Here is a 15,185-nt window from a genome sequence, read left to right as displayed (position 1 = left end):
AGAGATTTAAAAGTGGCCAGCAAAGAGGCCTGTCTAATACACAATAGCAGCGAGTTCCACAGTTTAGGGGCTGCCACAGCAAAGGCTCTGTCCCCCCCTAAACTTCCGCTTAGTCCTCAGCACATCCAAAAGCAGTTTATCAGCTGATCTGAGCACGCAGGAAGGGGTATGTAGGTGCAATAACTCAGAGAGGTACAATAGAGCAAGGCCATTTAAAGACTTAAAAACAAATAAAAGAATTTTAAAATGAACTCTAAAATAAACAGGTAACCAGTGCAATGAGGATAAAACAGGGGTAATGTGCTCTCTCTCACATGTTCCAGTCAAAAGCCGTGCAGTGGCATTCTTGACCAGCTGAAGACGAGACAAGGAGAACTGGTTAACGCCAAAATACAAAGAGTTACAGTAAACCAGCCGGGTTGTGACAAAGGCATGGATTACTGCTTCAAAATTATCTTTTGACAAGATAGTTTTAATCTTGTCAAAAAAAACTGGATTTCACCACAGCAGTAATCTGACCCTCCAACTTAAGACTCTCATCCATCTTTACACTCAAATTTGTGACCTCAGGCTTTACATACAGGGATAAAGGACCCAGATCCACAGAGGTTGACCCCCTCAGTGACCCCAGGTCTGTAAGGCGACAAAAGGACTGGACTGCTGCTCAGTGCTCCAAAGTTATGTTCTCTGATCAAAGTAAATTTTGCATTTCCTTTGGAAATCAAGGTCCCAGAGTCTGGCGGAAGAGAGAAGAGGCACAGAATCCACGTTGGCTGAGGTCCAGTGTAAAGTTTCCACAGTCAGTGATGGTTTGGGGTGCCATGTCATCTGCTGGTGTTGATACACTGTGTTTTCTGAGGTCCAAGGTCAACGCAGCCATCTACCAGGAAGTTTTAGAGCACTTCATGCTTCCTGCTGCTGACCAACTTTATGGAGATGCAGATTTCATTTTCCAACAGGACTTGGCACCTGCACACAGTGCCAAAGCTGCCAGTACCTGCTTTAAGGACCATGGTATCCCTGTTCTTAATTGGCCAGCAAACTTGCCTGACCTTTAACCCCATAGAAAATCTTTGAGCTACTGTGAAGAGGAAGATGTGATACGCTAGACCCAACAATTCAAAAGGGCTGAAGGCCGCTATCAGAGCAACCTGGGCTCTCGTAACACCTGAGCAGTGCCACAGACCGATCGACTCCATGCCACGCCGCATTGCTGCAGTAATCCAGGCAAAAGGAGCCCCAACTAAGTACTGAGTGCTGTACATGCTCATACTTTTCATGTTGATACTTTTCAGTTGGCCAACATTTCTAAAAATCCTTTTTTTGTATTAGTCTTAAGTAATATTCTAATTTTCTGAGATACTGAATTTGAGGTTTTCATTAGTTGTCAGTTATAATCATCAAAATTAAAAGAAACATTTGAAATATATCAGTCTGTGTGTAATGAATGAATATAATATACAAGTTTCACTTTTTGAATGGAATTACTGAAATAAATCAACTTTTTCCCGATATGCTAATTTTATGACCAGCACCTGTATAGATAGTATTCAAAGAGTACAAATGGACTGAAGTCAAAGCCTGAAGTGTCAGACCAAAAGCTAAAGGTGAAGCTGTCCCAAATCAACAGTATTAATAATGACCAAAATCCATTTTATGTTTCTGTAATGGTTAATCACCAGAATGCCAAGTTCTTTAATTAACATTTAATTATTTAATGCTTAAATATAATTGTTATTCATAATTTTTCAAGTTTAGTTTTACACAAAAGTAAAACATTCTTCAATTTCCTTGCAGTTTATTTTTGTGCTTGAAAGTTTTACTTGATTATTTTCTGACTTTTCAGAAAAATGCACTTTGCTGGCTCCAATTTGTGTGTAAAAACATCAAATCAGTTCAGTGAATTATTTTTTTCTTTTAAACACAATTTAACAGGTTTCTAAAATATTTGTGTTTTCTTGTTTTTCTGACAGGGGGTCTAGTAATTTTATTAAGCACTGTAAATAGACAAGAAAATACTGGATCTTTAAACGTCACTCAGCAAACATTTAAAGATTATACAATATTCAATTTGGATGTAGTAGCTTTACATCATGAACTGGCAGAAACCTAGGCATAATTACAGAAAGCAGGATTAAAAGTTAAACTTTCTTTGGTGAATTAACAGAGAAAGGAGCTTCCAGGTGTGGTTTGGCAGGGGGGAAGGTGAGTGGTCCCCTCTTTGTAGCTGTTTCTAGCCTCTTTCCAAACAGACCTGCTTCAAAACTTCTCTCTCAAACAACCCCTTCCCCTCCTCAGCAGTGGGCATCTAAACATAGAGTCCAAATTCATAATAATACAAGTACAAAGAACTTCATGCAGCACAACAATCCAATATCAAATGAGGAAGCCTCCAACTTAAGTAGAACATTCATAATGAGCCCAAGTGCAGTCAGGAATGCAATTAGCAATGCCTTGCAGGTGTGATACCAAAGGAGCTGCAAGCCAGATGAGCTCCACCCCTGAAAGACACAAGCAAGTACACACACACACACACACACACACACACACACACACACACACACACACACACACACACACACACACACACACACACACACACACACACACACAGATAAAGAAGGGAGAGAGAGAGACAGGTGAGTAGGCCAACAAAACAACTTTTGTTGAAAGGTGATGGTGTGGACCTGTCCTGGGTGACAGTTAAGAAAAATTTTAGCACATTTAGAATTTGATGGCAGCAACACATCTAAAAAAAAAGCTAGGACAGAGCCATGTTTACCACTGTTTAGCATCCCTTCTTCTTTTAACAGCATTTAATAGCAGGACCAGCTGTTGGACTGAAGTCCAATTCTTGCCTAATTTAGGACCAGAGGTGGCAAAATTACAGACATTCTGTACTCAAGTAGAAGTACAGATACTTGTGTTAAAAATACTTTAGTAAAAGTTGAAGTACTGAATCAACTTCTTTATTCAAGTAAAAGTGAAAAAGTACAGGCTCTAAAATGTACTCAAAGTAAGGAAGTAAAAGTAGCTCTTTTGTGCATAGCTAACTGAACCTTGCGGTATGTTAATGTAATAATAAAACAATATTATTACACAAGAATACAAACTTTATTTTAATCTAAATTCTAATTCTAATGAATGCTCTTTACTTGAACACTGTTTATGAGCAGAGAAAAATAAAGAGATTTTCTTTTTTTTTTAAAAAGCTCTATTTGATGTTACCTGCATTATAGAGGGTAATTCTGCCTCATCACCTAAACAGGAAAAACAGTCAGGGGTTACGGGGAAACCTTAAGATCAGATGTAGTGACTCAGCATGGGGAAAAGTGTCCCAGCTCACAATTATTTCTATTGTGAGCTCCAGTTTATTTTCTTTGTGTCAGGCTGGGATCAGCTGCTGCTGCTCTGAGGTTTACTGCTCGGTGTGGAATTATACGACTAAATTCAATAAGATGTAAACCAGTATTTCATGAGCTATCTTGGCTGATTTCAACTCGCTATACTGACAGTATACTGTTTATACCGTCTTTATACTGAAAGCATTAAAGTTGGAACAAAGGTTGAATTCAATGAATGAATCTAAGCATCATCCATGTAAATTCAAACTAATCTCTGCTACACTTGATGTAACCTAACAATGAGCATCAACACCACAGCCATGTGCACCAGTCCAGCAAAGAGCTTTACTGTATATTCACCACATTACAGCAAACTAACCTGTTAATCCTGCACTAAACTGCAGTATTTTGAATAATGCAAAGATAGTCTACCTCAGTTTGTTTTGCACATTGGTGACAAAAGTACTGACATTCTGTACTTAAATGGAAGTACAAGTACTTGTGTTATAAACTATCTGGTAAAAGTTGAAGTACTGGTTCAACTTCTTTACCTAAGTAAAGGTAAAAATTACATGCTCTAAAATGTACTCAAAGTAAGAAAAGTAAAAGTAGCTCTTTGGAGGAAGTTTCTACCTGCTATTTTTCTGTAAAGCTAACTGAACCTCATTATATATTATTGTAACAATATAAAATAATACACGAGAATACAAACATTATTCCAATTTTAATTCTAATGAATGCACTCAGCTTGAATCTGTTATGTAGGACACAAACTGTGAAAAGGAATGTAAAAACAGCTCTATTCTCTGTATCCTACATAGTAGAGGGTGACTGCCTCGACACCTAAACACAAAAATGAGGATACTCAGGGGTTACAGTGGGATTCAGAAGGTGGAGGAACCCTAAGATCAGCTGTAGTGGCTCTCCATGAGGAGAAGCATCACAACTTTCTACTGTGAGCTCCAGTAAATGATGTTGGTGTGCAGGCTGTGATCAGCTGACCTGCTGCTGCTCTTTCTTCCTGTCCTGTCGTCTCTCTCACATTTTTCACCAGCTTTGAGTGAACTTCTCTCTCATTCATTTCTCTCACTGGAAGTACAGCAGCTGGATCTTTAGCCAGCAGACTGTGTGACAAACTGCAGACACTTTGTGTGTCTGCTGATATTTGATGAGCATTTAGAAACGTTGCATTTGAAATTACCTGCAATATGTTACTCCCTTTATTTTTGCTCCCCCTCAGTAGCGCTATCTAAGATGCTGAAGTACCGTGACTACAACTTAAAGACATCTGCACTCTGTCCGGCCCACTGTAACCCCTGATTATAGCACTATAAATGATAGATAAATTATATGGTTTTAACTCTTTCATCTCTTTGTATGTGACAAACCCTGGGGACAGATATGACTGTCTCTTAATGTGTTATTGTTCCTCCATTCAGTCTCAGATCGGTTTAATGTTTGAAGGCGCAGCGACAAGAAATAAAATCTTCCCTCAGATTTTAAAATTAAAGTAATGAATCTGTTTTGAAAATGAAAGAAGTAGAAAGTACAGATATTTGTGTAAAAATACAGGGATTAAAAGTAAAAAATTGTCATATTCAAGTAAAGTACAGACACCTGAAAAATCTACTTAAGTAATGAAGTATTTGTACTTTGTTACTTCCCACCTCTGTATAAGACCATAGCTACTGAGCAGTCCTGGGTCTTCTTTGTCATATTGTTTCTTTCATGATGATTTTGCTTGATGGAAGGTCAGAATTTAAGGTAGGCAAGTTCAGCACCTGGACTCTTCTACTACAAAGCCATGCTGTAGTAATAGATGCATTGAGCAGTTTAATATTGTCTTGTAGAAATATGCAAGAACTTCCCTGAAAAAGGCCTTTCCAGATGTGAAAGCTACAAGTTCCATACGCATTAATGCACCCGCATACCATCAGAGATGCAGGCTTTTGAGCTAAGTGCTGATAACAGGCCAGAGGCCCCCTTTATGCTTTAGCTGGGAGTATGTGACATCTAGGACCAGTTTTATTTACACTACACATGCTTCCCTTGGGCAGTATTTTTAGAAAACATTGCATACATTTTCATTTTCATTTCATTTTTGAGCAGGTTACGTCCTTCAATGTATATGGACTGCTGTCTTTACATTTGTGCAGTTTTTCTAAAATTAGAAACATCCTGTCTCTCTGCAAAGCTAATTTATGCATTTATTACTTCTAAGAATAGAGTAGAGTCACATGTGCTGTGTGGTTGGGGAGGTTGGACTCAGAATGCAGGACTCAGCAAAGAAAAACTGGAACTTAACGTGAGGTTATTGAATGAAAGGGACAAGAAAAACACTAAGCACAACTACACTGGAGCTGGACGGATGCCAGAACTAAAACTAAAGAGAAAGCAGATGGAAGACAAACAGCAGAGGGATCAACAACAAGATAAAAAAAAAACTGAGAAAAACTGTGGGTTTAAATACACACAATAGGTAATCAGGGCAAGAGGAAACAGCAGGGAACAACAGGTACAACAAATGAAACTAAGAACACAGGGGAAGCAAAACTAAACACAAAGTACAGGGAACATAAGACTGTCAAAATAAAACAGGAAATAACCCATAATGATACATCCAGACCAGGGTTATAATAGTTTTGGATTTTACATTATAGTTTAGTTTTAGTTAGTTTTTACTTTTTTTTCTCTAATTCAGTTAGTTTTAATTAGTTTTCAGAGTGGTTTTGCTCGTTTTTATTAGTTTTTATTTTTGGTTTCATGCTTAGTTTTAGTTAGTTTCAGTTAGTTTCAGTATTAGTTTTAGTATTTTCATACCTGATCAGGTGCAAGATTCAAGGCGCAAAAGTGACTATTGTGTAATGAAAACTTGACAAAAGATACAGTTTAAAGAAATATAGTCAACAACCAACTGTTCACAAGACATGCTAAATTTGTGTAATATTAAGGACACACATGAGCATAATCAGGGAGAAACAAAGAAAAACATGAACTCCCAAACTCAATAAATTCTACAATAAACTCCACAATAAACTTCAGCATCAGTGCAGCAGATTAATAACGCCTACATGTGGTGTTAAACAAAAACAAACTCTTTGAAGGAGTCAAAGGTCAAATCCATCTGCATCCTGATGTTCTCACCGCCTGAAGCTGCTTCTGTTTTGGAGCTAGCTTGGTTAGATGCTCGCTAATTAAACCTGCAGGGTCTTTGCGGCCTCTGTACACAACCTACAGAAGTTGCCGACCTCATGTCCGCATTTATGCTTGTGTAGCTGGATTGTGTGTGTTAATTACCTTGTGGTCGTGTGCAGGTGTTTGTACTCAAAGAACCTCCATACGGGACTCGGCAGACCGCAGCCATTACTTTGCGGACCAGCGCGGTGAGCGCACGCGCATGCGCACTCACACAGTTGTCCTGTGGCGCTCCCAGCTTAAACTCGGAGAGCGGAAACAATGATTTCATATCAATCCACAAGGCTTAAAAAACCCCCCCAAAAAACAAGTAAATGAAAGTAAGTTTATCGATTATTTCAGTTAGTTTTAGTTAGTTTTGTAAACTCACAATTCAGTTTTAATTAGTTATCGTTTTTTCCTTTTAATTATAGTTTTTATTTATTTCAGTTAACGACAATGTTTTTTTCAATTTCAGTTTTCGTTATTTCGTTCGTTTTCGTTAACTATAATAACCCTGATCCAGACTTAACACCTAGGAGGACTGGCACACAGAGGGAACTAAACAGCAAGACACAGGAAGACCAGAACACAGGGAAATCAGAATAACAAAAAAACAACTATAATATAACCAAAAACAGAACACAAATCTATAACAAACTGAGAATCTAAGCCATAAGAAAAACTAAGAAACACAACTAGAAAATACAACAAAACAGAACTTCACAAAAAGAACTCAAAACACTGGGCCACCGGTCCGGGATCATGACAGAATAGAATAGAATAGAATAGAATAGAATAGAATACCTTTATTGTCATTATACAGAATGTACAATGAGATTGGAGGGCCACTCCTATTCAGTGTCATGCAGTAGAAAGTCACTTCCTAAAATATAAAATAGAACTACTAAAAATAAACAGAAAGTAAAACAGAATTTATAAAAAAAATAGAGAAAATAAAACAATGTATAAAAAGAGAAAATAAAACAGAATGTATAAAAATGTATACATTGTAATAATAAAAATAAGTATATACATATAATAATGAAGATTATTGCACTTGGTGAATGAATATTGGATATTACACAATATAGGAGTGACGGATCAATAATATGATATTGCACAGTTACAGTGGGTGTGTGTGTGAGTTCAAGGTGGTGATTACTCTGGCGAAGAAACTGTTCTTGAGTCTGTTTGTTCTGGCTTTGATGCACCTGTAGCTCCTGCCAGAGGGCAGCAGGTCAAACAGTTCAAAGCCAGGGTGGGAGCTGTCCTTGATGATGTTTTTGGCTCTGCTGAGGCAGCGGGAGGTGCTGGACTATTGTAATTCATTATTATCAGGCTGTCCTAAAAGCTCCCTGAAAAGCCTTCAGTTGATCCAAAATGCTGCAGCTAGAGTACTGACAGGGACTAGAAAGAGAGAGCATATTTTTTCCATATTGGCTTCTCTTCATTGGCTCCTTATTAAATCCAGAATCAAATTTAAAATTCTTCTTCTCACATACAAGGTCTTGAATAATCAAGCCCCATCTTATCTTAAAGACCTCATAGTATCGTATCAGGAGTAACCAGGAGTCTGAGAGCACTTCGATTCATAGGTCGAAGCATTGAACAAGCATTGAACTTAAGAGTAGAATGGGAGGCCGAGCCAGCTCCCAGTTTGGATTCAGGAGACAGACACCTTCGCTATTGAAACTTTCCTTTTTAATAAATCTTATAGTTAGTTATGCTGATATACGCCTAGGCTGATGGGGGGGCACCCATGATGCACTGAGTACAGATGACCGCCCCTCCCTGAGCCTGGTTCTGCTGGAGGTTTCTTCCTGTTAAAAGGGAGTTTTTATAGGAGGTTGTTTTGACTGTTGGGTTTTGTAGGATCTTTACTTTTTAACATAAAGCACCTTGAGGGGACTGTCTGTTGTGATTCGGTGCTATATAAATAAAATTTTTTCTAAATTTAATTGTTTTTCAAAAATAACAAAATTTTAATTTGTCTGACAGCAAAAACATTTTCCACTTTGCCTCAGTCATCAATCAAAACTTTATTTACATAGCACACTTCATACAATAAAGATGCAACTCAAACACATTACACATTAAAAGCAGAAAATAAACACACATACAAACATCGCCATCACTACACCATCACATCACCATCACATCACCGCTCCATCCATGCACCCCAACCTAGACATTAGATACCCACCTGACTCTGTAGTCTGTACTGTAGCACGAAAACAAGGAAATGTTATCATACCAAGCCTATCTCAGCTGTCATACATATTTGAAAAAAATGTTTTAAATAATATGATTAAAAACCCTAATGCACTGCTGGACAGTATTCAGGAACGTGGGTGGTCTAGAGTTGTGACCGACAAAAGTACAAACTGTTTTGATGAGTTGTGAGATTCAAGTGAGAAGTGCGTCAACACACACACACAGTATCAAATATCTTTAGTACTGAAGCATGCACGGAAACAATAGCAGTCTGTATAAAAGCAATGAGAAAGGCTGTTGTGGGTGGCAAACTGCTTTACTGATTTGAGAACTGCTAGAGTTTACTGTGAGAACTGTGCCAAAGCAATCGAGAAAAACTGTAAACAGAGGCGGTGGCTTACAATACCAGCTATCAGCCATCTACAATGTAACACAGGGTGGGGCAATGTCTCACTGAGGTTTCACTTGGCAGCCCGGAAACAGTAACTACTCACGCCATTTGTCACCTTTGCTCATTTGACAGCTCACATGATCACTGGTGGGTTTACGAACATCAAGACCACCTCCAAAGTCGACAGCCCCCTCTAGGGGTTTATGACATGAAACTCTCCAAGAGTTGTTTTAGAACTGAAGAAGCCTCTTGGATGAGAGGTGGAATGCCTTTAAAAACCTAAAGTCCAGTTATCTTCGTTTCAAGCTCCCAAGACAACACATGGGGATGTAAAACAGACCACAACACTCCTGTGACAAAGCGCTGCACTAATTTATGTGTGAGAGAAATGTTCAGCTGGCAGTTGTTTTTATCGCACAAGCAGAGGAGAATTTGACTGTGACTTTCTCACTCACTGGTTATATTGCTAAAGGTGATGGCAAAGGAGAAGTTTTTCTAGCTTTGTTTTCTAATGATGCAAACAGGTTTGTAGAGGAATGTCATCCAGCCTGTTTTCGTCAGAACACCTGTACAAAGGGCGGCCAAGTTTCAGACATGCGCACAAAGGCTAATATAATGACAAAAACAAGGCACACAGAAATGCTGATTGTTATATATACAATTTTTTATGCTCTGTAAAATACAGAAAATAATGGAAATAACAGAGTTCAGCACAATTTTTTTGGTGTGGATGAGCATGTATATTTTTTCTGTTACACAAAAGAAAACGCACAAATTAGGGCTTCTTCCTTCAAAGGCCACATTTGTAGATGAAGTATGTCACAGCGAGGCGACAAAGTCTGTCTAAATTCAAACACTGAAAAAGAACATTGAAAAATTAAAAAAATAAACTTTAAAGATGTTTTCAGATGAGAATGTAGATGTGTAAACTTCAAATATTTGATTTACCAAGATATCACCTAAGATATCACTACTTCTTAGCATTGCATAATGTTTCAACATGGATCAAACCAAGATTGTTAGACTGCTTATGGCTGGACCTAGAACAATCAATCTGTGGAAAAGTAAAAATCTCTGAGCCAATTTTCATTAGCTACTAAGCAGTGCTAAGCATCACAAATGTTTCAAAAGCCTTAATGTACACACCTCCCTGACAGCCTGGTGAAATATTTAAAAAATAAGTTCACTTATCACATGTAAACTAACACCCATCGGGAACAGTCCAGATCCAAAAATAATAAAAAGAAATAAATAAAGGAAAAGGGGAAACACATGATGAGTCTATAGAGTGTTCATAGAAGTCATCTTGGAAAAACAAATCATTTTGGCACAACAGTGCACTCAGTTCATGATTTTAAAAAAAGTTTTCTGTTATGTGATTATGTGATGTTATGTGACACTGATTCACGCTATGAGTTAGGTGACTCTTTAATAGATTCATAGGTCAGTGATAAGTGGCTTAACAAACAAACAGAAAAAACATTCCTCTAAAAAATGATCACGTACCAGGACTGCACTGAAAATAAGTGAAAAAAGCAGCTGATGTCCAAAGAAAAACTTTGAAAGGTCTTCACAAAGCCTGGGAACTATTGATGAAGGCAAACTGGCTCAAGTAAACTGTGGTTTTAAAGGCATTGTTTCCACAGAAAACACCCACAGAGGGTGGCAGTTATAGGTTGCTCAGATAGATTGTGGGTGTTTACTGACTCTGAAGCCTTGGTACTGTTTTTAGTCATTGAGTTGGGCAGAAACTGTTTGATAAAGTTTTAAACAATAAGAAAGCATGGGCAGTATCTTAAATATCAAGCAAGTAAAATAGAGATAATAATTGTCTCTAATAAATATAGCCTACTGAAACTTAATGATGTGAATGTGAAACATCTGACAACTCCTGAATATGTTAGAAATTAATGCTTCATTTTTATTCATTATGAGAGAGACTATATACACGGTCTCTCTCATATAGAATGAGAAAATCTCTGGTATGTGCTATTTGTGTGTAAAGTGCAATCCATTATTTTAGGGAAATTGTCTCACTTGGCCTCCTAAGAAATGTACCCCAAGTCACGCCATAGTCTAATCTCTCTCTCCTCCATTAAGAATATTTTGGAACCCACATCTAATATCAGCTATTAAAGTTATCAGCCATCCAAAGCTGGATGGCTGATAACTTTCTCCAACTTAATGAATAAAAAACTGAAGGCTTTGGCAAATTTGCTAAATCCTCCATCAGAAACCTTGGGGTAACCTTTGACTCTGCTTTCACTCTAGATACCCATGTCAAATCTCTGGTTCACTCTTGTTTTTACCATTTAAGGAATCTTGTTAACTTCCATTGTGTCATGTTCTGAACTTGAGATTGTTATCCATGTATTTATTTCCTCACGTTTGGATTATTGTAACACTCTGTTTACTTGTTTTGCCAAAAAACTCCTTGGAGTGTCTCTAGGTTGTTCAGAATGCTGCAAGGTGTCTGACAAAGTCTTCCAAGTATTTTCATGTCACATCGTTACTGATCCAGCTGCAGTGGCTCCCCATTAAATTCAGAGTCCAGTTTAAGATTCTGGTCCTTAGTTATCGAGCTCTTCATGGACAAGCATCAACTTACAGAGGTGAACTTTTACCTCCATATCTAATCTCTCCTCTTCTTCACTAAGAATATTTTGGTAGCAACATTTAGTTAGGCAAAAAGAGGAAGAAGTTTCTGGATAAAAAACATGTTTTTATGATTCACTGCCACTGCCAGGGGTCTGTTTTGTTGTTATATTGTTAATTTTGATCCTTAAGAAATGCTGAATTTAATTAGAATGGAAATGATTTCATTAAGAACTTATTACATGTGTGAGATCAGGGGTCTTTGTATCTGTGTGTACAATTCATGTTACCAACATATGAATGCAAACACAATATCCTGTGTGAAAGCCACTTTCACTGTAACAACACATTTCTTAAGAAATACAACCACACAATCCAACCAACACGCATGAAGCACCAAACCAAACCTTTCGGTCAGGCTTGAAACAATCTGTCTAATTTCTCTGGTGAAAATACAAAGTCTAAATATTTGTTATTGATCATTTGACACAACAGATGAGTTGATGTGCAAAATCTGATGTGAACATGCAACACATGTAAAATAATAAAGAAAAAAACTAACACATTTAGATTTGTTAGTCTGTTTCAAACTAACTTAGAAAGAGCAAAGTTTGTCTTTCATCTTCCTATCATCTTGCACATTATTGTAAAAATGTACAAAATCAGAGTACTACATAAACACAAACACAAATTAGATCTCACTCTGATTTAGCCATAAAGAGATGTAAAAAAAAAAAAACCCAAAACAATCTCATATGCTTATCTCATATCCATCTTATTTTGACATTAATTTTCTTGTATACAATCATGCTTTTAAAAAAGCTAACAAATTCTGCTAGAAACATAAAATAAAAGCAAATGCAATCCCATCAACAATACTGAAACAGTTTAATTAAGACACAGTAGCCAAAGATCAGGCCTGGACTTAAACCACTGGCTACAGTCATATTTTAGAGTAGATTTAAAAGCACATACATTTCTTTTCATACAGAAATGTCCTTTGCAGAGAAAGGAGCTGCAGAGGAGGCCGCCTCCCAGGAACCACAGCACTGTGGTGATCAAACCAATGTAGATGGAGACTCCCAGCTCCCTCTTCAGAGAGTCAGGAGAGTCAGGAGAGCTAGGAGACAGCTCACTGTCGAAATTACCATTAATGGTGTTGGTGGTCCAGCGGACTGGTATTAGTACAAAGAGCCCAGCAATGAGGAAAACAACTCCAGAAGCCATGACCATTTTACTCTTTTTCATGTCATCAGGCACAAAGCTGAAGAACTTGCTCCCAGCAACACCAAGCAGGATCCCAATGAACCCAAATATGATGCCAGTGATGATGAGCGCTCTGGCAACCTCCAGGTCTTGAGTTATTGATCCACGTTCATTGTCATATGTCCTGCACTCAGTCACTGAGTCATATGTTCTGGTCACACAAAACTTCCACAAACCCTCACATAACACATCAAAATCATCACTTCTTGAACCCTGGATTTTTGTGACTCTCCATTGTGGAAGAGCCCAGATGATGATGCTCCCCAAAAAGCTGACACTGGCCATGACAAAGCCTAGAAGTCGTCTCACACCAGCTGTCATGATGAGTCTCTGTCGATCTCTTCAAAGAGGAAAGCTGATGTCTAAATGACAGCTGCAGTAATTTATCTCTGAGCAACGAGGTGAACAGGAAGTGGTCTTTTTTTTATTCTCAGAGGGGGAGTTAACTGCCTCGCACACACTGTAACACACTCAATAATGAGTCCACTGTGAATTTTTAAGTCAAAATCTGGCAGCAGGGCTGCTGGAAAATCAATATCAAATTTCAGTGATGATGGATGGATGGAGTTTTTTACTGTATTTTTTTACAGACTGATAATAACTTTTTTACAGGACACTGCTTTAAAAACACCTGGTGATACTGTTTTTTTTTTTTTCATAGTAATAATGTCAGTCTTACATGACATATCTAGTGGTGGTGTGTTTTTCAGTAATTTTTTAGAGTAATGCTGTATTTATAAATTATCATACTTTAAAAAAAATCAAACAAATTCTGCAGAAAAATATCCAGAAAGCAAATTCTAATAATAAATGAACTGACTGACCTTTTTTCTCCTTGTTTCCTGCTCGCCAGCAGCAGCCACAGAGTCGGAGATCCTCACACAGAAAAGTGGGAAAGCAGAGAAAAGAGGAGTGTGTGAAAATCCAGCCTCAGCCACTTTTTCTGTGGTAAAAGACTGCTTGTTGTTAATAAAGACTGACTAAACCTTACCACCGTGCTCTGCGCTTGTGTTTATGTCTACGGAGGGGCTTAACAGCTCCAGTAAACAGGATCATTGGTCTGATATAAACATATGTATCAACTATCTGTAAAATGAAATCTACTGTTGCAGAGAATCTGCACACAGAAAACATGCTGTAAATAAAAAGTACTTATAGACTTTTATCAGTCGCAGGTAGACTAAGCCTACATTTGAATTCTGTTTTTCTATTACTTCTTTACTTGTTCTTAGATCATTAAACACCACTGGTCCTGCAGCTGAAAGAATAAAAACAAAACTGTCTCACACAAATGTGAACATTAATGGATTACTGGATTATAAACTCATGAGATGCTCAAATGTCTTAATGATAGAGTTGTGATATTGATAACTCAAACAACAGGTTACATTTGATCAATATAGCAGCTTTTCAAGTCTCATTAAAGAAGAAGATTGAATTTTATTGTCATTGTGTACAAGTATACACAAGTATACAGACACAATCTTTTTAAAAGTAAACCATTATAAAGTGCTTTTCCTCTCACATCACTGACTTATCTACTGCAGCTATGCTGCTTTCATCCTGTATTATGTGTTTAACCTCTTCATATCTTTCTAATATTATTGTCTTCCTCTATTACAGTATTTTACAATCGCTAAAACACTAAACCCTATTCCCTAAATTCACTCCACAGAGGCCTAAACGAACTTCCTGAATCACACACTCTTTTGGCCAAACTCTGAACACAGTTCAGGCACTTAGCTACATTCGGTGCCACTCAATCACTCTCTTTTGCACAACAGCAAACACATTCTCAGTCACTAAACACTTCACATGCATGCTGCTGAACACGTTGTTGCAAAACTATAAACACTGGCAGCAGAATGCGAACACAACTCCAACACCGCTGTCAGCTGTTACACACAGCAACTCACAATTTAACACACATTTGTCAAATGATGTGACCAGACCAACTGAGTGCGATAAAAGTCAGTTTAGTGTGCAGGTGGCACATGTGCATCTATAACGGACAGACACACACAGAGAGGCAGAAGAGGAAGAGTGCGTGTGAGAGGTGACAGATGAGGAGGAAGAGGACGGCTGAGAAAACAAACCATATCCTTGTCCACGGGATGAGAATGAGGGAAGCAAAGATAAAGGGTCCAACCCAATCTGAGCAGATTTTCTGTGGCAGCATCATCAGGAAAGTTGGGGAA

General features: G+C 37.9%; 1 protein-coding gene across 1 annotated transcript; it reads right to left on the bottom strand.

Moving 5' to 3' along the window:
• Window positions 1-11,635: 11,635 nt before the first annotated feature.
• LOC115791492 (claudin-4-like) lies at window positions 11,636-13,308 on the bottom strand. The gene is made up of 2 exons (XM_030745574.1): window positions 12,697-13,308; window positions 11,636-11,710 (listed from the first exon to the last, which is right to left on the bottom strand). The coding sequence occupies exons 1-2, from the start codon at window positions 13,306-13,308 to the stop codon at window positions 11,636-11,638; spliced, it is 687 nt and encodes a 228-aa protein (XP_030601434.1).
• Window positions 13,309-15,185: the final 1,877 nt, after the last annotated feature.

Source organism: Archocentrus centrarchus, chromosome 14, assembly GCF_007364275.1.
Source record: "Archocentrus centrarchus isolate MPI-CPG fArcCen1 chromosome 14, fArcCen1, whole genome shotgun sequence".
In the NCBI taxonomy this organism is placed as follows: domain Eukaryota; kingdom Metazoa; phylum Chordata; class Actinopteri; order Cichliformes; family Cichlidae; genus Archocentrus; species Archocentrus centrarchus.
This window is presented reverse-complemented; position numbering and strand designations above follow the sequence as displayed.

Excerpts from the sequence above, each read along its gene's own strand:
- LOC115791492 (XM_030745574.1), bottom strand. The coding sequence starts at position 13,308 with ATGACAGCTGGTGTGAGACGACTTCTAGGCTTTGTCATGGCCAGTGTC. Across the intron at positions 11,711-12,696 it reads ATTTCTGTATGAAAAGAAAT|AGCTCGATAACTAAGGACCA; the intron begins GTATGTGCTTTT and ends TTGTCCATGAAG.